This window comes from Gobius niger (assembly GCF_951799975.1).
Source record: "Gobius niger genome assembly, chromosome: 16".
NCBI lineage: Eukaryota > Metazoa > Chordata > Actinopteri > Gobiiformes > Gobiidae > Gobius > Gobius niger.
In genome coordinates this window covers 19,336,916-19,364,406 of record NC_136867.1, presented here as the reverse complement: position 1 = coordinate 19,364,406, position 27,491 = coordinate 19,336,916, and the positions used below count along the sequence as shown (strand labels likewise).

General features: G+C 41.4%; 1 protein-coding gene across 2 annotated transcripts; it reads left to right on the top strand.

The window, feature by feature from the left end:
- The first annotated feature begins 231 nt into the window (after window positions 1-231).
- Window positions 232-26,059, top strand: palm1b (paralemmin 1b). Of its 2 annotated transcripts, none has more exons than XM_079574014.1 (6): window positions 232-587; window positions 14,005-14,047; window positions 14,709-14,789; window positions 21,641-21,756; window positions 22,345-22,412; window positions 23,039-26,059. In XM_079574014.1, exons 2-6 carry the CDS (start codon window positions 14,006-14,008, stop codon window positions 23,398-23,400), a joined length of 669 nt encoding a protein of 222 aa, XP_079430140.1. In that variant the 5' UTR covers window positions 232-587; window position 14,005; the 3' UTR covers window positions 23,401-26,059. The 2 variants fall into 2 exon arrangements, with proteins under 2 accessions (XP_079430140.1, XP_079430139.1); XM_079574013.1 differs by having other exon boundaries at window positions 239-692.
- The last annotated feature ends 1,432 nt before the right edge of the window (window positions 26,060-27,491 follow it).

Here is a 27,491-nt window from a genome sequence, read left to right as displayed (position 1 = left end):
GGGGCGAATGAGGTCGTTGACTGAAAAGGGACAATGTGAGATGTTCGCATATCACATCTGTAAACAATCCAGAAATCCATGATTGTGTAACAGCAGCGCAATCTTTATCAGGAACCGTGTGTTTTTTTTTGGTCGGTAGGTGGAGTTGTGCATCAACAGACCTAAACGCGGCTTATTGCACTTTTGTATGAACAGAGAATTAGGTTGAGGCGCCTGGAGCCTGGTATCGCGCGCGTCATATGATAAGAGCTCGTGGAGAAGAGCCAGCACCAGCACCAGCAGCAGCCTATCTCCGTAACCGCGCGCACGCTGTCAGAGAGCCCCTGTTTTATCTTAACCAGGCAGGGGAGGGGGGCGTATCCTCACCCCCCCTCTCTTTTCTCTCTCCCCTTCAGCCTAGCGCGCTCTGACTGTGTCCACACTTTTGCTACACTACAACCTGCCACAGACGACGCCCATTGCCGAGTCCCCCTTCTGCTCTCGCCGAACAGCCTATCCCTTCCAGTTGTTGCTTGTCAGTCGCGCATCACTCGCCTCAACAACACAAGGAGTGCCCGAGCGAGGAGGAGGACGCGCGAAGAGGAGGGGTAGGAGAGAGGAAGAGGGGTGTTAGGTTATTCCGAAGAAGTAACACTCAAAAACCCAAGGCTTGTTTTGGAAACAAAAAAAGGAGGGAAGAGATCTGCGTTTGAGTAAGTCGTGATTTATTTTCTTACGCGTACTGACTTGGATTTCGGAGCTATATGCTACAATATTCCCCCCCCTCCCTGAATATCAAGTTTACCCAACCCCTCCAGCATCATTTGGAGGATGTTATAGGAGCGGGATGGATAAAAAACACCACCAGCATCCGTGCGCAAAGCGAACAGTGCGTGACTGTCAACACGGTAGTACACGCGTTTAAATAACAGGGATGACATCTTGTCTTGGGGATATTTTAGGAAGAAAAACGTGACAAAATGATTCAACGCATGTCACTGGGCCTGTTTACATGGTGCTGCTGTAGGGGGTTTTGGTATCCAGGCCGACAGGTGTAACAGGACGTCGTGTTTACGCGGGTGGCTCCGTGTAGTATCGATCTATTTCTACCCAAGAAGCGTGTCACTGCATAGAAGTCTGTGCAGGTCGAGTTTTTTTTTTTTTTTTTGGCGCCATTCCTTGCAGTAGCCATGGCACTGTGTGTGTGAGATGCTGAGTGCTGCACGGCGGCGGGCAAGAGGAAGAGGAGAGAGCAGGGGAGTGTTGTGATAGCGGTCGGATCCAACATGGCGCGCCCGTGCTGATAAACCAATTGGCCATTACATACTCCTGTTTGGAATGTGCACAGTGCAGGAGTCGAATCTCTTGGGTTTTGGAGAATTTGCAGAAAAAAAATAATAATAAAAGAAGGAAAATGAGCAGTCATAATTTGGCCATGTCTCCCCTATTGGCTCCCTATAGAATAACCGCTCTGACTCACAGCCATAATAACAGTATAGCCATCATTTGGAGCAGTTCCACTCACTTGCTCTTGATCGCAGCAGCAGGTACAGTCACAACAAGACGCACACTGTTTTTGTTTGGCTTTATCTATTGTTTCATGGCTGGGAACAGATGTACAATGGCTCTGTTTACATGCCCTGTTGAGTTGTATGAGGATTGAGTCCACAAACAGAAACGCCCCTTGGGGAGTGCAACCTGGAAATCACACACAGTTGACAAAATACGGTTTAAAATGAATCAAAGTTATGGGTGACAATGGGTCATGCGGTGGAGCCGGCTGGCAGTTTTGAATTTCAGCTCTCGGGCCGCCGTTGTGTCGTTGGGCAAGACGCTTCACCTACCTGTGCGGATTTCTATGCATGACTTCTTCTCTTCTTAGGAAATACTTGATTTGCTCAGAATGCTCACTTGACACTCATTTGGCTTCTGTTGCCATGCTGTTGCTACGCGGTGACTCGCATTAACTTAATTGACACACAGCTTTGGACATGAGAATTATGGCTTTACCTCCAACCAAGTGCAAAATGACCTACTCCCCATACGCACCACTTGTTTGCCATAGTTCAACACGTGCCTGTATGGTTTTGCATGTGTGAGGTATGTTGAGTTGGCCCCCCTGCATAGTGCTAATGTTGGTCTATATCCGGTATGGAGCCCTGTGTTGTGTCAGCAGCTCCCAGTACAGCTGACAACCCTTGTCCATTTCGTCCAATCGCGGCCCGGCGTCACAGCGCTCGGCAGGGGACAGTGTGTGTTTTAGTGTGTCAAGGCATTGTGGGGAAACAAAAAGATGGACTGAGGTGATGAGCTTGTCCTGGTTTGACTGCTTTTTACAGATGTAGATACAATGGAATGAGATAGTTAAAAGGGATGAACACTATCTAGTTGCATTTTTGTGATTAGATTCATGTTTGCAAATCAAAATTCAGATCACATTTTTAAACTAGTGCATTATGATTTGGGAGGACATGCAATACGAGCTGTTATTTCGAATACAATAATGGCATATGTTTCAGAACATGTTAGACCACAGATTTCAGGTTTCATATAAGACCCCAGGGAGACAGGACATTTTGTTGTCTCCAAATGACACTATACAATCAATGCAATTTAAGAATTCCAGCTAGTAAAATTGCTATTTTGATTAATTATAGGGCCTTAACATACAAAATGTATCATGTTTTAGGTGGATCTGATATTACCAAGTAATTAAGAGTCTAGGGCCAATGTCAAAATTGTTTGCCCAGGACCAATGTTAGGGATAGGGTTAGGGTTAGGCTCAATGGCTGTAACATTTGTTCTGGGCAAACAACTTTACATTGTCCCTGGACTCTTAATTACTTGCTGATATCAGATCGATCCACGTTTTACTTAAAAAAACAATACTTTGCAGTTTGTATAGAAATGGATTCAATAAAATTGACTTTGGCTAGAGCCAGCTACTGGGTATCCTTGGAAGGAATGGGTTATCACATTGTGGTAGACCGCTCCAGATTTTGAGCGAGGATCTTGATCAGGATTTACCTACCTGGGGGTTGCAATAAGCTCCTTTTTTCCAGCCTATTGCTGCAAAAAGGAGAGTGCATGTAACTGAAATTCCCTTTGCGTAAACAAAATCCGATTTGTTTCCATAAAAACACACATTGCTACATGTTTATTTCCAAAATCACAGCACCTTTCTTAGAAGCCAGAGTGTTTCTAGCAACTACCTCTGGGCTAAAATGCAAATTCCTTGGCAAAACATGTGTTCGGTCTCACATGCTTGACTTTGTGGGAGTTAACGGCAGCTCCCGCTTTACATGTGATAACACTACCAGTCACATTGCACAACCCACTATTTTAGCTGTGTAACCGGTTGGTACAGAATACTCATACACTGCGAGGCACTGGATCTCACATTTGCCTGAAAGTCACAGTGATGGATGTGGCCAATTACCCTGGTTGACCTTGGTGCCATTAAAAAGCCATTGGTGGTGGTTACAAAATCTGATGTTGCAAATTACCTGTGGAAAATTAATGATAGATGAAGTTCCCAAAAACTACCCAGGAGAAAACAGTATATTTGTCATTGAATGCAGAACCTAAACAACATACTGTATGTACTGTTGAATCACAGCAATTCAAATCTCCAACGTGTGTAGTCTATGTGTTCATGAAAACAGTGCTTTGAAGCAGGTTTGTTTTCAACTGGAGGATTTTTTGTGACCCGTATTAAACCTACTATGACTAACAAAAATTTGTCATAGTTTGACCCTGTTTATTTACCACAAAAATAGATTCAAGCAACAAAAACTGAGGTCTAGTGCAAAAAGAAATCAAAGTTTACTAATACGACACACTTTCTACTATTACTGATAAACTACTGAGCTACTAATACAATACTGAAAATACTGTTTGTGTTATCACATGCTTGCATGGCATGTGATAACACAAGCAATACAAAGTACTACCATTTTTTTTAATAAATAAAAATTTAGCCGTTGAATGAAACAAATAGCATCAACACAGAACACAGTTATTATTAGATCAGAAAATAAACACTGTACTTTTTTTTCCTACTTTTCTAAATCTGCATGGCTCTTTTTCCTCCTGGATTGTCACATCATCCTTAGTCCTAAATCTCATATTACGAGCCCCTCCCTGTAGCCTTTTCAGACGGATAAGCCACAAGAGGATTTGATTTTATCATTGTTTTATTGCAGAAAGACTGTCTTCTTCTGATCTGAGCACATTTGTAGTTGTGTCAATCCCAAAGGGGGATGTTGTCTTATGAGCAGCTGCAGTACAACCACACTGCTCATATGACCATCACCAGTGGAGTTACTGGAATCAAAAGCACTATTCACCAGAAACTGAACAAACATATTTACGCATACACTTATTGCATCAAAGAGAAGAAGCAAAAGCTCCAGAAAAAAAAGAAAAAGTTGTCAAAATGAGGGAGGCAGTTTTGGTAAATCAAAACTACAATGATTTCCATTACCATTGGAACAACCTGTACTTCTATAGTCTATTTCTACTAGACCTACAAGTATGACAGCATCTGCTGTTGCTGATGCTTCTGAAAGCAAGGGCTTCCCACATTGGCCAATCATTTTTGTTCAGTGTGACCATCAGACTAAATGAAATGCACAAGGAATTGCTTGTCGCTTTGGAGTGTCTAAAATCATTGCTGTACATCAGTGGTTCTCAAACTGTGGTACATGTATCCCTTGTGGTATGCAGGCCTCTTCAGGTGGTACTGAGAGTCATCTGCAATTTTGTATTATATTCATTTAAATTTGAGATAATTGAATTTATGCTTCAGTAAGGATTCAAGCTTTGGTTCAGTTTACATATATTTAGTGATGCAGGCTGTGCCCATGAAGAATAATACAGCGTTTGTGAGGTGTGGAGAGCGGTGAGGAGAGTGGAGAGAGCAGACCAGGACACGAGAGCTGGTGGGGCACTATATGGAAATGTGAAGCTGTGCTGATAGGAGTAATCTGATGCTAATATTGTTACACTGTTTTACTGGTGTTTGGAAGTTCATATATTTTATGAGATGGCACATGGTGTGATCAGTTTGAGCAACTGTTGCAGATATTTCTTTCCCACATCATATTCTCTGAAATGGGGCAGTGCACTCTAATGCCAAGAACTCAGTTTACAGAAAAGACTGAAGACTGAAAATTGGCACACAAATCAGCCCCCAAAGCAGTGCTGATCAGATATTGACTGCTGTGGAGAATACAAATAGTACAAATAGTTTACATGATTAAAAATAAAGTTAAACTTAAATGCCTATCAAAGCATTCTTTATGACTCTCTATCTTCAAATGGATATGTTGTGATTGGTAGAGGAGAAAGCATGTGGCCCTCTTAGAGCCTTAAGTGGACATTGGCCTGAGGCCATGAGGGAAGGTACCTATTCTCTTAATGGTTCCTGCAGAGTTAGAAGAATAAAACAGCTTTTCCATCCAGCGGTGAGGAGAGTGGAGAGAGCAGGCCAGGACACGAGAGCTGGTGGGGCATATGGAACGGACAGTAGACGCTGAAGCTGTGCTGATAGGAGTAATCTGATGCTAATGTTGTTATGCTGTTTTACTGAGAAGATGCAGAGTCAGGTGAAAGGAAGAGATTTCCCTTGTGGTCTTTTTAGAAATCAGAAATGGCTGCCATCCTGCAGGAGCAACTTAGCGTTTTTAAAACCAATGGGCTGTCATAGTGAATGAGTGGTTTAACGTATGGGAGTCCAGACCTTAACAATTTCAGTCAGATGAATCCGAGCACTGTCATCTTAGATTGTGCTATGCTGTTACTGAAGACCTGTTATTCAACTGAGCTGTGGACATAAAGGTCATGACTAGAGTCACTAATTTGACGACTTGAGACTTGACTTGATAAAATGGACTAAGACTTGGGACAGGACCGAGACTCATGAGCCACCAATGTGGCACTGGACTCAGACTAACCTGTCTTTGAACTTGACTTGGACTTTTGACTGAAATGTTTTAGGCAAGAACTGCATGACTATAAGATGTGGGATAAAGTCACACTGTTGAACATTCCAGGATACATGCTGCTAAATTAAATGAGCAAACAAACTGTTGTAAAATGCGTGTTCCTAATGATCAGCTGGACGTGGGCTGCCCTATATAATTACTAACAATCTCAATAAGCCTGTGTGTAGACATTCAACATGTGTCTCTTTGCAATTTCTTGTTAAACTTCAACTGTTGCGTCTGTCACCTTCCCTCAAGCTTAAATCGTTGTCGCTACATGTTGCTTCTGAGCGTTGCCTTGAACTACAGTAAATGATACTTATCTAGACTCCAGTGCGAGCCAGTGTACTGTGATGTAAATTAAATCAAAGGCATATAAATCTGTAAAGGACTGTGTAAACCTATTAATTCATAAACAATAAAACTGTGTTGTTGAAGCAGAGGTAATGGGGGTTAAACGTGGTCAAGTAGAGCATGCGGAGGAGGCTTGGATTAAACGTTTGAATCAAATAGGACTGATGGGATGGAACAGGCATAGAAATGAAGACATAGAAAAGCCTTGAAGATCATCTGGTATGTATGGCTAATACACTAAGATCAAACGAACATGAATAAAAGCAGTGTGGCTCTTGCATGTCATGACTAATGTTTCATTTTTAGCTACTGGTGGTACATTTCAAGTAGAAATGGCCATCTCCACAAGCTTGGCCACTCAAACCATTTCACTTTCTTGTTTACAAATCCCTATACTAAATGTTTGTCTAATGTTGTCAGCTGATCTCATTCGTTGGGCTGTTGCTGAACCGAGACCTGAACATCTGAAGCAACCAGATCCTAAAGTGTAGTTAACCTCTTAACCCCCACCAGAACCGAGCACATTGTCTCCAGTTTGGCTTTATCTAAATCTAGAAGCTTCTTGAAAAAAGTGTGAAAATAGCGACAAGGACGAGACGAAAACGAGCCTGAAAATGCAACATAAAACATGACAAAAAGGCGAGGAACAAGTGACAAAAATGTGTGACAAAACGCAACAAAAGAGCATTAGAAAAGTAGTAACGAGCAGCAAAAGAATAACAGAAAAGTGACAAAAAGCGATGAAAATGTGACAAAAATATACAGAAAATTAGACAATACGAGGCCACATTTAGGCCCGTCACGATAACAAATTTGAACGTGTTCGTAATGTTCATTGTGTCATGAACCCTTAAAACAAATTTGAAGTTTGATATATTGAGGCAGGAAAGTATCGCGATAAACGATATTATTGACTCTAACGATACACTGTAAACTCTCAGGCTTAAAAATGACAGTAAACCTTTGTTCTACAAGGGCATTATCATATCCTAAAACACCACACAAGCTGCAATAAACATGAAACATAATGTAACTTAATTGTGACAATAAATATCGAGCCCAAAAAATGTATCGTTTATCAGTAATTTTGTTGAACGATAAGGCAATATAGTAATTATCGTGACAGCCCTGGCCACATTCGTTTTTTTTAATGGGAAATATACTAAATACTTTCAGGACTTCTATTTGAATGTGAAATTCTTCATCAATCAAAATAATCAAGATATTTTCCACCGCTTGTCCTGCCGCTAACGAGGCTATTAGAAAGTGCCGGGTTCATTTTTTTGCGCTCTGTCTTACATGTCTAATATTTATGGCCGCACTGAGAGGGAGAAGAAGCACCAACCTTTGAACCCTGGAACACTAACACATGACTTCAGAGGATATCCGTCAGCTTTTATTGGCACTCCGCTGTTTATGTTTGACCCCGAGTGTGTAAGGTCCCACATAGGGCTCTATTAGGGGCCCGTCATGGCGCGGTACAATGGTGCGTGTCAAAATGCAAAATGCCAGGGAGGAGCAGCATTGTCTCGGAGATCGTGTGGCCCGAAGGAAGGAAGATGTGGAAGTAGGGAGTAGGAAGGGGAGAGAAGTGGAGCTAACGAGGGCCCTGTTTGAAGGTTTCCCTTTCCTCAGTTTTCTAATGCAGGGCTCGGGTCATTAAGCTCAAGAGGGCATTTCCATCGTCCATCATCTGCTCCAAGTGTGTAAGAAACAGTGCCAGAAAACATGCAGTCTGGGTCTAACCAGAAAATTGCACCTTCATTACTGCTTACCTCACTATAAACTGGATCTGACTTTTCAGTTTCACCCAAATCCATCTCTAAAGGCTCAAGATTTAAGCCGTTTTGTTCAATCGCTAATCAAGACTTAAATCTTTTCTTACTGCTGGGGCTGTTATTAAAGCAACATTGAGAATAATAAAAACATGCCATTGTCTCCCTTTTAGATTCACTGGTACATGTGATTCAGTTTTATCAATGTTTTATTCATCGGTAAAATCCATAGTAAATGTGTGAGCTGCATGATTTCAAATGGAACAAATTAGCATTCTGGATGTGTCAATGCTTTAGTGTCATTTAGAAGAACATACCGTATGAGTTTAAATGAGAACTATTACAATACTATGAACTTGGTCATCGAGCAGTATTATGGATTGTTTGCTTGAATATCACAAAAAAGACAAACCATTTCATGTGTAAAGCCAGCAGTTAACATCTTCTTTGTCAACCTGATATGATTGTGTTGACTTGTAAGCCTGGAATCCAATAGTGTAGTAACAAGCTTCAGATCAACACATGAGCGCTGGATTAAAAATCACAATTGCAGGATGCTTTGCTGTTTGTGGAACTAATCCAGATTAGCAGTGATGATAAAAAAAAATCTAGTGTAATAATCTCCCTACACTTCTGCAGCTGCAGATAACCTCAGCTGTCCCTTTCTCACAGAGCACTGTAGTCATGGCCTTGCTGACCTCTCTACTTCCATAGATCCCATGAATAATGTATGAAGCATTTCCTGAAATATTTTTCAAATAGTTTTATGTTCATGAACATGCAAATGGGGTGGGGGGAATGCAAAAAATGGCGTGCATTCTTTGAAAGGCAGTCTTACTCAGTTATACCACACTTTTTATGCCTTATTCCAGATTTGGTCTGGTTATGGTGGTTTTGTCCTGCCGCAACTTAAGCGAACTGTATAGTGTTGGGACCTTTCAATGTGTTTGTGGAGTGGCCTTCAGTATTGAGTTTTTAAAAGAGGATGTAGAAGGACTTAATGTGTTCCTGGAAATGCACTGAAGTCCACAGGGACTGGTTCATTCATTAGTCCACTCTCGCCCCACTCTTCTATAGGCACCTGCTTTTATACACAGTATTGACAAATTCATAAGGGGGAGTACTTTACAGATATAAAGAAATAAAAGTACTTCGATATCATGATTGTATAGAATTGACTTAAGGTTACAAATAACTTACTACTACTCCTCCAACTCTGCCATCTTATGTAATCATATCGTTTATCGCTAATTTATTATTCTGACAGTTTATCATTAGCCCATTCACAGCCGCTGCACTTTGGATAATGGCCAATGCCTCATTATTACAGTATGTCGATAATGTTTTGACAAATTGAGCAATAGCTTTTTCTTGGGGAGCGGAAATCTAGAGAGTCCATTTGGACAACATTTAAAAACTGCCATCCAGAGTTGAATGTCATTTGCTTATTATACGTAATAGAAGTAAATTCAAATGCAGACACTACACACACTATATAGCCCTATGACAAACATTTATTTATTTACCGCTTGTGTTGTAGTTCAGTTACACAATATGAAAAAAAAATCAGTGTTCAGTGTTCAGTTAACAGTTTCGACCATAGGGAAAAGCTGTTGTAATTAATTTGTATTTAGTGAGGTCAAATAAAATCTAGAGTATCTAATCTAGTCTATATCTTTGTATCTTGTTACCCAATGCTTCCCGATGGCCCGAGGCTTTTGCCATTATAGCAAACTCTTGGCCTCTCGGCTGCTTTTAAGTCTGTGAAATCTGCTGATACAAACACATTGGAGTCTGAACTGGACTTCTGAGGTTTGTCCGTTATTACTCACACTTGTGTTCTGCATCCTCAGCTGTTGTCAAAGCTTTATCTGACCAGAGCGAGTGAGCGAGCGAGAGGGGTTTACCATAACCTCCTCTGTTGTTGTGATGAATCTTTTAAAAACACAGTCAGCCTCATGTAAGAACATCGTGGGCTTTTGTCCTGCTGCCGGTTTTATCAATAATGAATGAGGAGATAGAGAGAGCGCGACTGGAGATAGTGTGCTTTAGTGGTGCAGTTATTAGCAGTAGCAGTAATTACATTTATATGACCTATAGAAGCAATGCACTCAAGACAAGAGGGTTAGTATTTTTTTTTCACGACATATAATAGTTACTTGTGTTTATTTTAAGGCATCCACATTTCTTATTTATTTAGATTATTTGTCACATCAGACCATTTTTGTGAAGATAACAATAACTTTGATTGTTTTGTTCCAGTGGGTGTTCATTTTCCACATAGTTTCTGCTCCTCCTCTGTGACCTCTCTGAGTCAGGACAGCTCTCAGACTTTAACAAGGGCCCCCCTTCTCCCCCCATGTCACTGTGGGATATGATGAGAGTGCACATGTGGAGGAAAATAACAAGCTTTTCATATCTCTGTGAGACCCTAAAAAGACCCTTATTGAAGAACTCTGTGGTTAAAATTCCATTGTCATTGGTAATGGACAAAATCATTATCATGGATTTTCTCAAGCAAATTTATTTGGTCATTTAACCACAGTAAATGATTTAATACGGGTGAGTCGGTGTACCTTGCCTATATGTAACGGACACCGTACAATAAAACTCTGAATTGTGACGTCAAAACTGCAAAGTATTCTGGGAAAAGGACCATAACAGATACAAGAAACCAATTTTAAATGCAAAATACAGCTGTTCTCGGACCTAAGAAAGCATTTGTGCTTTTATCAGTAGTGACACGGGAGCTTGTGGGGTCATTTCATGGCTCTTTTCTCTACTTTATCTTGTTTTTAGCTAATGTTGGGATTATTTATGGTGTTTGCAAGTTCTCCCTAAAATAGTAATGTTCAATTTATAACATTCAATCCCAAACTCCATAGAAACAGAAACTTATGAGATAGTGATTGCTAAGCAACTACTAAATATTATGCACATGCTGCTGTAATCTCATTATTTTTTTTTACCAGCATTTGCGTCCTGCCTTCTTGAACTTTAGTGCAACTCATGATATTTTCACATTAGAAAAGATTGTATCCGGCAGCACAATTTGCTGTTTATGTCCGTCTTGTGGCTCAATCAGATGATTGTGGCTGTACTTGTTCTCCACAGGACGCCCATGTGATACTGGTGCTGTGGGTTAGTGGGAGAGGACTAAGCTATCACTGTATATACTGAGAAAACAATGAATCATACTTTAAACTACAGCCTCGAGGTATTTTTCTGACTCCTGCAGGGATTGGATGTTATAAAGAAGTGTGAAAGAGAATCTGTGGCCTATTGCGTTTTAGTGAAAGATATATTGTTTGAATGGAGCTGTCTTTATGTAGAGGATAATAAGTGTGATGATTTCCCACAGCAAGTTGAGAGTCAAAGGAACATGAATTACAGTATGCTCTGTTATGATCCTTAATGCAAGCAAATCTACTTTTCTCTGGCTACGCAATATGGCTCATGTGAAAGCTTTCTTGTTATAGCTATTTGGTTCAAAGGAGGATGTGAGTTGCGTAACTTGTGTTTGCCTGTAATATGAGGTTCTGGAAGTGGTAAAGAAATTGTGCCCAAACTTCAGGTTTAGAGGCAAATGCTTAACTCCATTAAAACAATTGCATGTTCCCTGCTTTGAGTAACTGCATGTGAAATTAATCATTGTTGATTTGAGTAAATTCTGCAAAAGATTCTCAATAGTCACTTGCCATTTGAATTAATGACCCTGTACCTGATATTTTTTGTGGTATGGTGGAATGGAATGTGTTTTGTCTTCCTTCCCAGGCTTTTTTGCCTGAGGAGGCTGAAGTCCTTTGACGTGTGTTACCAAATGTTGTCCATGTTCTATCAAGCTGTTGTTGTTGTTGCTGTTCATTTTTGTGCTGCTGCCTGCTGGGGCAATAACATCTCGGCTTAAAAGTGTTACAAGCCGGACAAGCTGGTTAAGAGGGTGGGGTCAGTGGTCGGGGCGGGGGTCACTGGATGCTGCCGGGGTTGTGCATGGGACTATATCTGCCCAGAACTGACGGAGAGTTTTCTCCTTCATCCCTGCTTCGTCTGTCATCTGTGTTTCTATCTATCTATCTATCTATCTATCTATCTATCTATCTATCTATCTATCTATCTATCTATCTATCTATCTATCTATCTATCTATCTATCTATCTATCTATCTATCTATCTATCTCCATCCATCCATCCACTGTATCTATCTAGACATTTGTGAAAAGGCACTGTGCATCTAACTATAAAGCATGTTTTACTCAAGAACTAGCAGGCAAGTTGTTAGCAAAGGGTGACCTGATGTTCCGACTTAAAAACCAGGACTCAATTTGGAAATACGCCGAAATCTCGACTGTTTTTCCCCACGGTGAATGGTAAAACTGTCAACGTCCTGTGATATGCACCGATTCACATTGAGGAGACGCTATAATTAAAATCTTTCATTGATTTATAAGTGGTAATTGATGTTCACATGAGCCAAAAACATTCCTTTTCAAGTGAGGTGTGTTCTTTCAGGGACTATTTGGCCAAAAAAAACTGACAATTGGGACAGAGACAGACTAAAACTGGGACAAACCAATAGTTTTGGAGAAATCTTTCGGGATGTGGGATAAAGGACTCAAAACTGGGACTGTCCCGGGTAAACTGGGACATCTGGTCACCCTAAGTTAGCATTATTGTGGCATTGACCCTAAAAGTTGTGAAACCTGCTGCATTTTTTATTATTTTTGGCTAATATTTACGTATGCATGTCTCCCCTGTAGCCACAAGAGTATACTACCCACGAACCGTGTAATGTAGCCTAGTCAGTCAACATTTGAGCCAGCAAACCTCTGATCAGTGGCCAAATACTTTCAACTATGCCACTATCATCCCAAAAATAATCCTCATATTCTAAATTCATCCATTTTAATAAATCATGGTTTGGGGTTTTGCATTCCTCTCGTAACTGTGTTCTTTGCATGTCCAATGTAAATCAGTGGGTTCAGATGTGGTAGAACATTTGCCTCGACTCTGCTGATGCTCCACATGCCCGGGGTCAACAAGATAACCACATCAGTCCTATGAAAGGCTGTATTATTTTATCCTGATACAGTGAAAGATTGTCCCATCTCACTGGCAGGGGGCACTGGCTGGCTGCACCCTCGGGCTTTGAGTGCTGCTGCTTCCTTTTGACCATCCCGGAACCCTGGTCTGGAAGCTATTAGGGCAGGAATCTCCAGCAGCGCCCAGCCAGCCCATTAGCATGCCTGCGCTAACTCCCCCTGACAGGAAAAAGGACAGGGATTTACTGCGAATAGACAGATGTTTCACTCCAGTCTCTAGGAAGCTGTTAGCGGTGCTAAAAGGAAAGTCATTTGTCATACGATGCAATAATTCATTTCTCTCTTACCTAATATTATGTAAGGAGTCACTGCATTTAGAAAGGCGTTTACGTTCCTCCATCAAGTCGACCACACAGCAAAGGATAAATGACAATTACTGAGGCATAGAATTAAAATCTCTGACAGGTGGACAGCTTGAAAAAGTTTCTCTTCATTCATCCTGGCACCTGTTTTTCCTCCACGAAAACGGGGGAAGCATTTTGACGTTTTTGGGGCAAGTTGATTAGATCGCAGGAGCATTTCCAAAAGTGAAAAGTTGCCTGCGGTGTCTGTAGGGGCCAGAACTGTCCAAGGAAGTAACAGTCTTGAACCAGTGGTAGTTGATACACGAGTTTAAGGGGGCATGTGTGGTCAGATGATGAATGATAGAAAAGCGTCGACGGTTGTTTCGAGTAGCCGCACGTGATCATACAGTAGATATAGAAGGAAAGGTGCTCTGTGCATTACATTTTGACGCATGTGGGGCTTAACTCGGTCCTAATGACACCGTCCGCCTGATCTTTAATCTATTTCTTGCTCTTTTGTTTTTTAGGATGGCTGAGGTGTCCCATGAGGAGCGACTCCAGGCCATCGCTGTAAGTCTCTCCCTCTCCTTTCGCTCCCTCTCCTTCTCAAGCTGGGGGCATCTCGGGGGAAACAACAAATGATTTCAGGCCCGTCAGGATGCGACTGGCTGATCTTAATGACTCAACCTTTTAGATCCCATCTCCTCCACCCCATTAGAGCATCACTCAGCCGGGCTCACAGTGCGGCGCTGACTGTCTCTGTTCCCTCTGTCTGTCTTTTGCCTTTGATCCGCTGCATCTTTACATCCCTCGTCCTTTATAAGCTATTTATTACATTGAAATCGGGATTAAGCGAAAGTAGCTGGTTTTTAGGGAATGGGAATAAGACACGCCCATAGGAGGACTTGATATGGCTATTTCTTGATAGCGCAAGAACGACACAACTCTTCGGCGAAATGGAGCAGCAGTTAAGATTCACCTCACAGCAAGAAGTAGGTCCTTGTGTGGAGTTTGCGTTTTCTCCCTGTGTCTGCAGAGGTTTCCCCAGGGTGCTTTACTTTCCCCCGACCACAGACATCTAGGTTTCCCTTTTAAAGCGAATTTGGATCTCAGTGGGTTGCTAAGCTCTTGTTATCACAATTTTTGCTTTGTTTTATTTGTTTTTTTGTTGCTTTTTTTTTAAAGGCCATTGACAGATAACTAATTGCTTTTCTTGTATGTGTTGGATCAGGACAAGAGGAAGCGTCAAACAGAGATTGAGAACAAGAGGAGGCAGCTCGACGATGACCGGCGGCAACTGCAGCATCTCAAGGTACGTCATTACACAAGTTGTAAGACATGAGCAGGGTCATATAGGTTGACCTCCACTAAATTGCACTTGAGGATGAAAATCAATAAGGTTAGGGTCCTGTTCAAAATGAGGCAAGTCTTCTCGTCGAATAAGACAAGGTTGGTATGCGTTGATATCGTTTTGGGTTTAAAGATTTAAAAAACCGTGCTCTATGCTCACTTCGTAAGCCTTCTGTGCTTATATTTCCCTAAAAATATGCCGAAATCTCAACTGTTTTTCCCCACGATGAATGGTAAAACTGTCAACGTCCCATGATATGCACCAATCCACATTGAGGAGATGCTAAAGTCTTTCATTGATTTATACTTGGTAATTGATGTTCACACGAGCCAAAAACATTCCTTTTCAAGTGAAGGTGTGTTCTTCCGGGAACTATTTGGCCAAAAAACGGGACAACTGGGAGAGAGACAGACTGTAACTGGGACAAACCAATAGTTTTGGAGAAATCTTTTGGAATGTGGGATAAAGGACTCAAAACTGGGACTGTCCCGGGTTAACTGGGACATCTGGTCACCCTATGTTAGCATTATTGTGGCAGTGACCCTAAAAGCTGTGAAACCTGCTGCATTTTTTATTATTTTTGGCTAATATTTACGTATGCATGTCCCTCCTGTAGCCACAAGAGACGTCTGTGCTTATATTTCGCTAAAAATGTATAGCCCTAGTGTACATTTGTTCAGGCTGATGGTGACACAAGATACCACTAGTTTATCACTTTCCTATGTTTGGTCTGTTGCCTCCTCAACCTGTACCAGTAACTGGCTGACACTGTTGCATCTCTGGTTAAGCAATTCCAGGAACAAAAAGCTACAAGTGCTAGAATCCCACACACAAACCTGAGAGTCAGCACAGTCCCACGTTGAGATCCTCCCTCGCCGCGTCTGTCACGCCATGTTCTGAGCAGACGGGCGATAACGGCAGCTCCTCCACACGTGCACTGAAAACATCGCACACGCGCACCTTCGTATCACGGCCAGGGTCTTTTGTTAGCAAATGTGTCAGCGCTATCAAAGCTATTTCAGTGCGGGACAGCAGAGGAGCAGATAAGAACAAAAGGGGTGGTGTGACCCGACGATCTGACATTGGGTTGTTGTAGAGGCATTAATGAGGAGGACATGTTTCAGGACATAATGTACAGTTGGGGCAGATGTTCTGTTGTTCGTCTGTTTGGCTTTTGAAGTACTTTGTGGTTCTTCCCACATTTTTTGTTAGTTTTTGAGAGTTTTGGGGCTTTTTATCAGGGTTGCGGTGATTTGTATTATTATCTGTACTGGGACTGGTGCAAATAGACATTATTACAATCTCATTAAAGCCACACTGCAGAACATCTCAGGTTACGTGTTGCTACATCACAATAACAACTAAAACTCAAGAGTACATAAACGTTTCAGAGCAACAATACATGCTCATAATGATGCTGATGTCCTGCTCTCTGCAAAGTTTCAGGTTAACATGCAATAAATAATTGAATTAAAATAAATAACTAAATACAATTCACACGCAAAAAACAACATAAAACAATTGGTTTTATGTCAATTTTTTAATATTTGCGGCCCTACGAGCGCGTCCTCGGCGTGCGCATACATATAGCGAGGTGCGTCACCGCTCTTTTAAAGGCTTTCACACTAGCAGAGGAGTGTGTTTTAAGTGTTTTTCTGCTGATCACCAGTACAATTTAGCGCGGGATGAGTGAGTAAGGCTGCACAGTGAGAATAAGAGGCAGAGCGGCTGTTTTGTAAGTGAGAGAAAAACAGACAACGTTCCAACACTGGCACATTTAGAGTACTTTCTTCCCTCTCGCTGTCGCTGTCCTCAACGTTTACAATGATCAGTGTGTCAGTCATAGTCCCAGAATGAACTATTCTCTGGACTCCACTCGTGCCTTACAGCAAGAAGGTCTCGGGCGCGATCCCCGGCTGGAGGAGGGCTTCCTATGTGGAGTGTGTATGCTCTCCCTGTGACGCGTAGGCTTCCTCCGGGTGCTCCGGTTTCCCCCACCACTACCTACCTACAATAGGTCCCGCTCTGGGGCCAGGACGCCCCTGGAAATGAGATCCCTAATCCCAGAGAGACATTCCTAGTTAAATAAAGGTTGATTAAACAAAGAAAAGAAAATGAAGGAGAAGAACTTTATTTATATAGTGCCTTTCACAGACATAGTAACAAAGCGAGACAATTGTACATTTACTCCATACTCTGTGGTGTTCAGTTTCCCCTGGGGGAGACTGGCAGAAACGCTGTCGCGACTGCACACATCTGCGCCAACGATCCATAGCCTATAGGACCAATTTACAGACTGAAGGATGGGGTGGAGCGTCACCATGCACCTGTGTGTGCTCAGGATCATTTTTGGGCCAGTTTGGGCTAGATTCGGGGCCCGGGACGTACTGTGTGCACTTGGCTCACACACTTCAGCTGCGTCTCAAACCTCACCTTCAAGTGCTCCTACACGAGGGGGAAAGGAAGTAGAGCAAGCTGGGCAAAGGAATGCAGGTTTTTTTAGTGCGCTGATATGGGACGCAACCACGCCATATCAACGGTGCGCTGATTGGGTATAGATAGACGTAACATATCTTTTCATCAAAATGGCAACCTCCGGCATCACTAATCGTGTGCAGAAGACCGATTAGATGTTGAAATTTATTATCTTGACATGGCACATTTTAAAATTACTGAACCATCCTCTAATCTTGAGTTAAAACCTTGGCCTAAAATATTGGCCATAAGGGATCCTTCCCTGTATTATGTTGACAGTGTTGCTTTCGTGTGATCCTGGATATTTCTATTTTCAGCAGCATCTATGTCCATTCATTAGTGTGTGTTGCCCCATAAAAGAACAGAGACAAACCCAGACAATGCGGAGGGCTTAGGCAAAGGAAACAGATTTTTTGTCCCACTCCCACCAGGACAGGAAACGCCTCTGAGACCACCGCACCCCACCACGGGCCCTCGCACACACACGTACCACAGGGGAAGTGCAATCACAAGCTACACAGGCATTAGCAAGTCTGCACACCACAGCAAGATTCCCGCGACAGGTTTTGGTGTTCAAGTGGAAAACCTGCAATAAAAGTAGCACGTTTTACACACACCGCCATTTAAAAGAGCTTGTACCGCACGTGTTGGCACTGGACATTAGGCGCTAAAAATGAGGTAATTGTTTTTACAGTTAGAAACAAGACGAGGCTTGTTCTGAAGAGAGGCCTGGCAAAATAAGTATGTAAGCGCTAGAACATAGTCTGGAATATTGCAAAAACAGCTACAGTCACGGGCCACAGAGGAGAGAGAGGAGAGAACAGAAAGTCCCGCAAGTGTAAGAAATAAGACATTCTTTCTAAATCCAAATGCTCTGCAAGTGATTTGTAGCTGAAGTGATGGCGTGTTTGAAGTGACACTTGTGGCATTTGTGGCAATCGACTTGCACGTTGTCATAGTGTATCGCTCCCTCTAGTGGTAATGTAAAATACAACAGGTTCCCTAGAAGTGCACTACGTCCTCCTTCTGTTTTGTATTGTAAGGCTTTGATACTGGCCTGTTTGACCCTTTGAATTACTGTTGAAGTGAAGTGACTTTCCCATCACGTCAATACTTCATCTTATCCATGGTGAACATAATTGGTTGAAAATGTACAATACAATGTTGTGATATTAAGCAAAAACATTTCCACACAGATCCATTAAAATTAAGTCACAACCCAATTAAAAAAAAAAAAAAAGCTAAAATTGAAGTAATAAAGAAAAAAAATCATGTCTAAAACTGAACATTTGCACATTTTTAAGTTTCCATGTGTTTTTCTTTTCGGTTGTGCGAGCAAGAAATGTGTAAATCTAAGCCACATGGAAGATCTCTGGGATTTTGCAATATGTTGTGGCTTGAACATTGCGTCACCTATAATATCCCCATTACGATCATTTGGCATCGTATTGCGCTGCCCTAGTTAAAAGAGTCTACAGAGGCATCTTCATTGTTTGCTAGTCTATCTCAGTGGGACGTATTTTAATGTGTATATTCCACAATCTCACGATGTTTGTAGCAGTATTATATTCGGCCTCATTTTGTCACTCTAAAAGCTCTATTGTTTATTTGTCATTACCCATTAGTCCAATATATCTGCTTTTGGTACATCTTGAACCAAATTCCAAAACACACTTTCCCATAGTAAAAGCCGCTGGAGTCATATTACCTCCACTTTGACTCTGCTCAGGCAATTTAACAGTGTGTGTGTGTGTGTGTGTGTGTGTGTGTGTGTGTCCCAGTTCCGCCCTTTGTCTGACGTCTGCAGCTTTACACCAAAGGAACAATGGACACAGGCATAACTCCAGCACCATGGCTTTACCACTTTATGTCCTGCCGAACTCTCTCCCTCTCACTCTTTCTCCCCCCCCTCCCTCCCTGTTTCTCTCATAAAGTGATGTCAGGCTATTGTAGGGTGTGGTAGGCAAGAGAGAGAGAGAGAGAGAGTGGGAGAGAGATGAGAGAAAGAGAAGAGGGGGAAGTAGGTCTATTCAAAATGCCCATGTGAGTGTGTCCGCCTGGGGTATGGGCAGTGTTGGGTTACATCATGAAGCTGGGTGTCTGGCGCTACAAATGAAAGCTCTTCAAAAAAAAAAAAAAAAAACAAGACTCGATTATGATTTATGGAAAGCATTCGATTTTTGCAGCATATAATCTGATATAAACATTTCAGGAAAGGTCAAAAGTGGAATGTGAACAAAAAAGGTTACTTTGACTCTAACTCATAGCGAACTTACAACATGTTACTCACTATTATACAGTAATACTGGTTTGATTGTTTGGAGGAATGAGCATATACAAGCACAAGCCAATTTCTATCAAAGGTTGCATGGGAAAAAGTACATCCTTCTAGTATCAATATACAAAATCTCTGTTGTCCATTCTGCAATGAGCCAGATGATTAGCCGTAAGTGCCAAAAGCGCCAAAAGGAAATACAATCCTGCTACTTTTGTAAAACTACATAACTTAAAGTGCAGACTACAAGTTTAAATGAACCGCATGATCGATGGAAGTACCTAAGAAAGAGGAGGGGGCGTCGCTTTGAAGGTCTGAGAAAAGAAAATTGGGACTTTTTGCTGGAGTTGCATCACAGCTTTGGAATTCACATCAAGCATACGTCCACTTTCTTTCCCCCCTTTTTTCTTTTTTTGTGATCCGGTGCTTGAAAACCGGCTGCTCTTTTCCATATGGGCAGTCTCAGCCAGAGCGTGTCTCGCTGCATGGTCTAACAGCTGCAAGTACACACGCTGTTATATTTGCCTCGAAAGCATCCCAACTATTCGCTTTGATATTGGCTAATCAGAACAAGGCTATGGTTGAGGAGGGAGGAAGACGGGTGGTGTGAAGATAAAAGTGCCATCTGCGAAGTTAGCCATGTAAGTGTCACATAAATCAGTGTAATGTCTTACTCCCGTGTTATTTATACCCTAAAACTCAATGGGTATATTCACTGGGATTACACAAATACAAATGTCTAGCAACTACGACGCGATAAAGAGATTCTCAAGCCGTCATCGGTACTGGGTTATTTTAGCATCTTACCAGAGGCTTCGTCGGTAACTAATGATGATCTTTTAGGAGCAGGCTGGACTCCAGTGGAACCAATAACCCCCTACACTAGATCAGAATAAAACAAGCCGCTAGAAGACTATCCGTTGCTGAAAAAAGCCTCTTGAGGTGATTGGGGAAGTGTCCTCAATGCTACAATTACAGTACAGATGACTACTTGGAAACCTTTCTCTACGGTGGAATCCAAAAACGACCATGGTTACGGCTACTCTTGCTTGTACTACCATGGCTAAGACTGCTACATTAAATATTTATAGACTACTACTACGTCTAAAGATGCTTTTGGTGCCCATTGACTTCAAATGCGAGCTTAATTGTATATAATGTAATCTATTAGGTGAAACTGACTGCTTTGGCCAAGAGCTTGATGACCTGGCATCGGTCCACAGTCCACTTGGCAAACGCAGTGGGCGCTGCTGAGGTGTGACAAAGATCTGGGATGCACCGTTCGGCTTATTCCGGTTTAAATGGGACTAAATGACTTTATCAAAATGTTTCAACTAGAGTGATCAGTCTGCTTATGATGATGTGGGCTGTAATGAAGGCTGCAGGGGGAAGTGAATCATCTTTTTTTAATAAGGGAAAAGTAATTAAAAAGTCAGTCCAATAAAGATCCATTGTAACACCTACACAGCTTACAATGAGGTCTTGTTCTAGGTTCACGCTGGACTAGGGCTGGAATGCAAATGACAGTGTTTAGTGAAAGAAAAATGGTGATGTGACTTTACTAAAGGTATGGCACCTGCAATTGAAAGATAAAAGAGATCAAATAGTGCAAAATGCCACTACATTCAAAAAGCAATTACATGGGATGTCTTAACGTCTTTTGGTGAAACACTTAAAACCTCACACAAAGTCCTCTCAGCTAACTTTATTGTGGACAAATCATTTTGCACTGAGAGAAGACATTAAGCTTAATACTACTTTAATGTACAAATAGACACAGTAATTACATAGATATTACTATGCTATACTATACAAAACTTCTACATTTTTACTCAGCAACAACTGATTTTACTTAAAATTATTCATAGCCTCCAACTCGGCCTTGAAATAATTGTGCCTTTAGGTTGTTTTGATACCACATTAGCACACCCACTCACAACTTCCACTGAAGTCTTGTTCTTGGTATTCCCTTATCTGACCCTCCCTGGCCTTTCTATTCATTTGTATCATCTCTGTTATACTGAATGTCTATTAAAGTGTCCGTATGTTTTGTGTGCTTCAGTCCAAAGCCCTGAGGGAGCGCTGGTTGTTAGATGGAGCACCAGAGGAGGAGGAGACCAAGAGGCGACTGCAGGAGGATGAAGTCAAGACCAAACTGCTGGAGCAAGTCATTCTCAGGTCAGACTATTGTTCATTTATACAAAGTGTGGAAGAATGCAGGACCAGTTGTTGCCAGTATCATGTATGTGATCGGACTTTAGCACATCTTTCTTGTACAGGCCATGCGTGTAGTAGTGAAGGAATAAAGGGAAGGTAGATGTGTTAGACATTAAAAATTAATACATCATTAACTAGTGCCACATAAATTTGGAAAAATATTCAGCTTGGATCATTTGGATTAGTGGTACTAATTCAAGAAGCACATTAATTATAGAAGGGGACTGTAGAGGTATAAATTACAGGGTTAGTGGGTTTTATACATAAGATCCCAACGAGGATGCGTTATTGGAGCCTTTGCAATTCACCAATTGTGACCATATTGCGATTTTTACTTTAACTTTGTGTCGCTCCTCATAAATATTGGATGTAAGAAGTTCATATATCTTGCATTATGTAAAACCAGCTGATGTTTTATTGTTGAACAAACCTGTAGTGGTGTCCCGCTTTCTACTGTTTTATCCCCATCTATTGTAGTCGGCAGCATGTGCTATTAATAAGTGAGGGTTGCATGACCTGACTTTTATCTCTTGTGTGTGTGTGGTGCAGGCTGGAGCAGGAGATTGAGGAGCTGGAGACAGGCGTCTCGGCGAAGGGTGTGGCAAAAGAGAACGGAGGTGAGTTAGCACTATGACAACACAAAACCATGGCAACACCTCGTGACCACCTCAGTCACAAAGACAACCACGGCTAATAATAGCATCTTCATAATAACCCTCTTTCTGCTTCCAAGAACTGTACTTGTCATATGGCTTACATCCTAATCATAAGTTGTTGATTACTGGAATTTAAGTCATACAATTTAAGTTTTAAAAAGGTAACCAACACACCAACAATAGTACTCTATCCCATGATAAATAGAGAAAAGAATAATTAATTTGTACACCTGTTAAAATATATTGTAAAAAAAAAAGCATTTGTGGAGATTGAACTCATCAGTAACACATTCTGGTGGGCTTATGCTTTATAAGCTCAGCCTGATTTGTGTTTGTTTGTTTTTTACAAACAGAGAAAGGAGCACATAAGCTTTAAATTATTAGTGGTAGTCCAAATTCATTCAAATGTCTACTTGCTTATACAATATACTGGAGGACAAAACAATAATACTTCTACTAACTACAAGAAAAAATAATATTTCGGCTTTAATAAACCTTTTAAATATGGTTCATTCTGCCCACCAGTTTCAAGCTAGTTAAGCGCTGAACTTTGTCTGCCTCTTGTGACACTCTGGTGCTCCCTACAGGGGAGAACGGTGTAGTGCAGAATTCGGGCCAGACTCCAAAGCGAGAGGTCACAGGGATCGAAGCCAAGCTCCTGGGTCCCAGCCCGGACCAGGCGAGCGCGGACAACCCTGTCACTCTGGTCTTCATGGGCTACAAGACGGTAGAGGAGGAGCAGGAGTCCCGCGCCGCCCTGGAGGGGGTGGATGGAAACGTGAAGGCTGAATTTGTGGTGATTGAAGACGGGGAGGGCAAGGCAGGAGGAGAGGCCGCCACAGACGAGCAGGCGCCCCCCAATGGTAGCATGGCAGACAAGGAGAAGAACAACGAGGCCGAGGAGAAGAAAGAGAAGAAACAGACCTGCAAGTGCTGCACAGTCATGTGAGGGCAGAGTCTGTGTGTGTCGGTGTGTGTGTGTGTGTGTGTGTGTGTGTGTGTGTGTGTGCGTGCATGTGTGAGAGAGAGTGCGTGCGTGTCAGGACTGGAAAAACAACAATAGCAGATACACAGCCAATATCAACAAGAGCAACTCGAGCTCAAGAACCACAAAGACTCATAAGTGCAACACCTCTCTGTAAACTTCTCCGATATGTATTTGAATTTTAGTTTCGATTGATATTTTTCTATTTTTCTGTCTTGACATTTATATTGTATTCATTATGTATATTATCTTCATTATGGGACTGTGTACTGTAAGGTCAAAGGTATTATTGTTGAGAAAAAGATTAAATGTATTAGTTTTCTCTCTGGACAAATCTGGAAAATCTCCCAAAACATGAAATAAACTATGAAGGACACAGTACAAATGCATTTGTGTGTGTAGGCCTATCAGCTATTTATCGGTCAATGTCATATAGTTGCAATATTGTCTAAGATCTTATTTTAAATAGTATTTTAATATATTGATATGAAATTATGTTTTATACAAGGTATTTATTGTTTATTGTTTTGGTTCTGAATCATCTCAATCCATCAACTGCATGTGAGCTTGAAAGCAGATTACAATCATGAAAAGTCTTTGCTTTAAACTCATGAGTGCACACACATATATTTAGTTACACTGGTCATCTGTAGCTATTGGTGTATGGTGTTAGTTTTACAGCACAAAGACAAAGAGGCAAAGTGGATACGGTACTGTGCAAAGGTTTAGAACAGGTTTTAAAAGTGGTAGCTGTTGCCCCCAACTCATTTCAAGCTCTCACAATACCTCTCGCAAATCCAAATTCTTCCTGTTGATTAATTTATGCGTGTTTTGGACGTGTGAATCAGGGAAGACTGCCATAGAAACACAATGCACTGATTTTTGCTTTACTTCCAGATTAGCGATAATAATGTCCTGTATATAGATACGAACAGTGAGTGCGGCCTGTTTATTTCCACTACTTGCCTATGGCACCTCTGATGACTAAAATAAGTGACTAAATCTAAATCACAATTATTACAATAAGGTTGAAGAAATTCCAGTTACAGGAGTTTTAAGTTTGCCACAAAACCCTGAAACTTTTGCACAGTACTAAACGTACCAATTTAATTTTTTACTCTAAGATGTATAGTTTATGCTCAACTATTATAAGTTGTGAACACACCATTTTGCAATGACTCGAAATGTTTGAAGTAATTTTGTTCCGCACTTAAATCTATGTAAATCTTATCAATAAGGTAGCACTGCATGAAGCCTTGCAAACTCTCGTCACTGTTCGGTCTGTTCACCATCACCTCCACGTGAATGTAACTGAACCAGGGGTTAAATTGGGACAACCATTGTGACATCTGTCTGGCTTGTTCAATCAGCTTGCCATAACGATAATATTACGATAAATAGCTTTTTGTCTCTTCATGAACCAAATAAAATGTTGTCGATGCTGTATTTTCACTGTGTGTGGTTGGCTGCTGCATTCTTGTTCTCCCAGTTTAACCCCCCCCCCCGATGCTAGGATTATAGATGCACTTGGGTCATTGTGTAAATTGACTATGTATTTTAGTTGCAGCTGTGTAGCTTTTTAGAGTTAAGTCTCAAGCAAATCCTTTAGTAAAAATCCTATCAAGACATATCTTTATCTGTAGTGGCCAGTTGAGACTTGACACTTGATCAGGTCAGTGATACTCAGCCGCTCATCACACACTCACTATCTCACTCACCTCTCGCTTTCGTTGTAAAGCATTTTTCACAACAATCTCAGAAGTTGGTGCTATTGTCCTGTCTGTCTGTCTTGTCTGTTTGTCCATACATCCAATTCTTGACTACGGAGAAAAAGAGGATTGTGGGCAATCTGCCTCCTGCAATCCAAAGAAAAGCATCTTGGCTGAAAAAAACAACAACAACAAAAAACTTAAGTACCAGATGCATTGTCTCAAGTCATCCGCCCTCCAATGTTTGCTCACACTACATTCCAAAGGGAGGTCAATAAGTGCAGGCTGATAAATTACAGTCTATGTGTTCCATATGACTTGAAACAATGTCTCTGATGCTTACGCAAGGTTTTCTGTTACTTCATTGTGCAAAAAACATGAGTACATTTGTGTATTGTCGGTGCCTTCGTCAGGTTCATTGGGTTGGACTTGTCTCATTTGTCCGCATTTATTTATAGGGTTTTTCTGTCTCTGCTCCTATAGTGACAAAGATCCACCTAAATCACTGCCTTCTACCCATTGTCATTTTTTTCACACTTTTATTTTGAAGAGATTGCAGCTCACAATGTAGGACATATGCAAACTATTTGGTCTCCAAGGAAGGCCGTTTCGAGGACCCAGTTTTTTAATGCAACTAAAGTTTTTGCTGTGTTACGGTATGCCTGTATGATTAATTGTTGTGAACTTTTGAGAGACGCATCATGTACTCAACATTACCTGCTATAAGCCACATGTGCGCATCATACTGTTGTATACGTATGTGCAAAAATGTTGCTATGAACTTTTTGTTTTTGTGGGTCTCTGGGACAGCAGCAGAAGTAACCTTGTGTTTGACCTATGCCTGTTCATCTGTGATTGTCTCAATGTTTAATCTTGAATAAATACTGTTTGTTTTCAGTAGGTCATAAAAGCTACGTATGAGTGTATTTAAAAATGTGTGTTTGGCATTCTGCATGTGTAACAGCACGTTATTTATAGCACTATATTTGTTATTCCACGATACCATGGGGCAAAGCAGTGGTACCACTTTGTAAAAGATCTAGCTAACCAAGTACCACCAATGCTGGTAACAACTAACACTAAAATCAGATTAAATTGAGCCAAAACTGGGATGAAACAGACCTATATCTGGACTAAATTATGCCTAAACTGGGTAAACCAGTAAACCCTAAACAATCTTGAAATTGTACCAAATTTGGATAAAAAAATGTAAATCATCTGTGCATCAGAAGTACCACGTGTAACACAGTTTGAGAACCACTGGCTTAGAGAATGTGAAAGTCAAAATCTCAACTAAACAATCAATCAAACTCCGACTGGTTCACACTGCCGTTGTGTCCTTTGGGCAATACACCTATCTTGTCTGTATTGTGTAAGTGAGAGAGTGATTTGTGGTGTCGAAGGGGCTTGGTTAACACCAGTCTACCCTAGGGCAGCTGGGGCTACAGGTAACTTACTAAAGCATGAGACTCACGCACAAGTATGAGTGAATGAATAATGACTGCAGTGTAGCACTTTCAGAAGACTGTCAAGCATAAAAATTTAAAGGAGCTTCAGGTTGTTCACCTTGTATGGTCCATATTGGATTGGAACAACAAGAAACAGGCAGAGGAAATGTGTTGTTGCTGCAATAGCACAAACCGTCCACAAGAGGTCATAGGTTTTCTACAGTACTTTCCAGTTCCTTCATGTTCGCACATGAGTGATAGTTGAAGCATGGTCGAAACCAATGTGCTTGGGAGAGAATAGCTAAAGAAGTCTTCATGTCTTCTTTTAACCATCTTAACAGTGCTTAGCAATATTCAGAGCAATAGGCATATTTAATGTGGGTTAGATTGAAGATAGTGGACTCTTAATCTTGTCCATTTTCCTAAAAAGGTTCATACACAGCTTCATGCTTTATTGAAATGGTGTAAAGTAGACAGCGAGTGAGTGCTATTAAATTATGTAGCCTAGATCACATGTAGCCATCTATGTAACAACTTAACATGGGCTGCACCCAACAAATAGCAATTAAAAATAAATGGCACCAGTGGCTTGCCTATCAACAACCTGTCATTGTTTTGGGTAAAGGTAGAAGTTTCTCCCACACCCGCTTTTATGTGAATTGCAACCTAATGTTTGTGAGAGACAATGAAGAAAAGAATGGATAACAGAGGGCGAGGCGGCCAGTGGGAGGGCACTAGGGCAGGTATCAACACTAGGCTATTACAAAGATCCCTTCAGTAAATAGGCCAGTTCTGAAGGGCAGGTTTGGGAAATGGGCGTTTTTTTTACAGTCCTAAACTATTCCTTTAGTTTGTCAGAAAGAAATTCTCTCATTCTCAAACTGGTGTCTAGGAACCC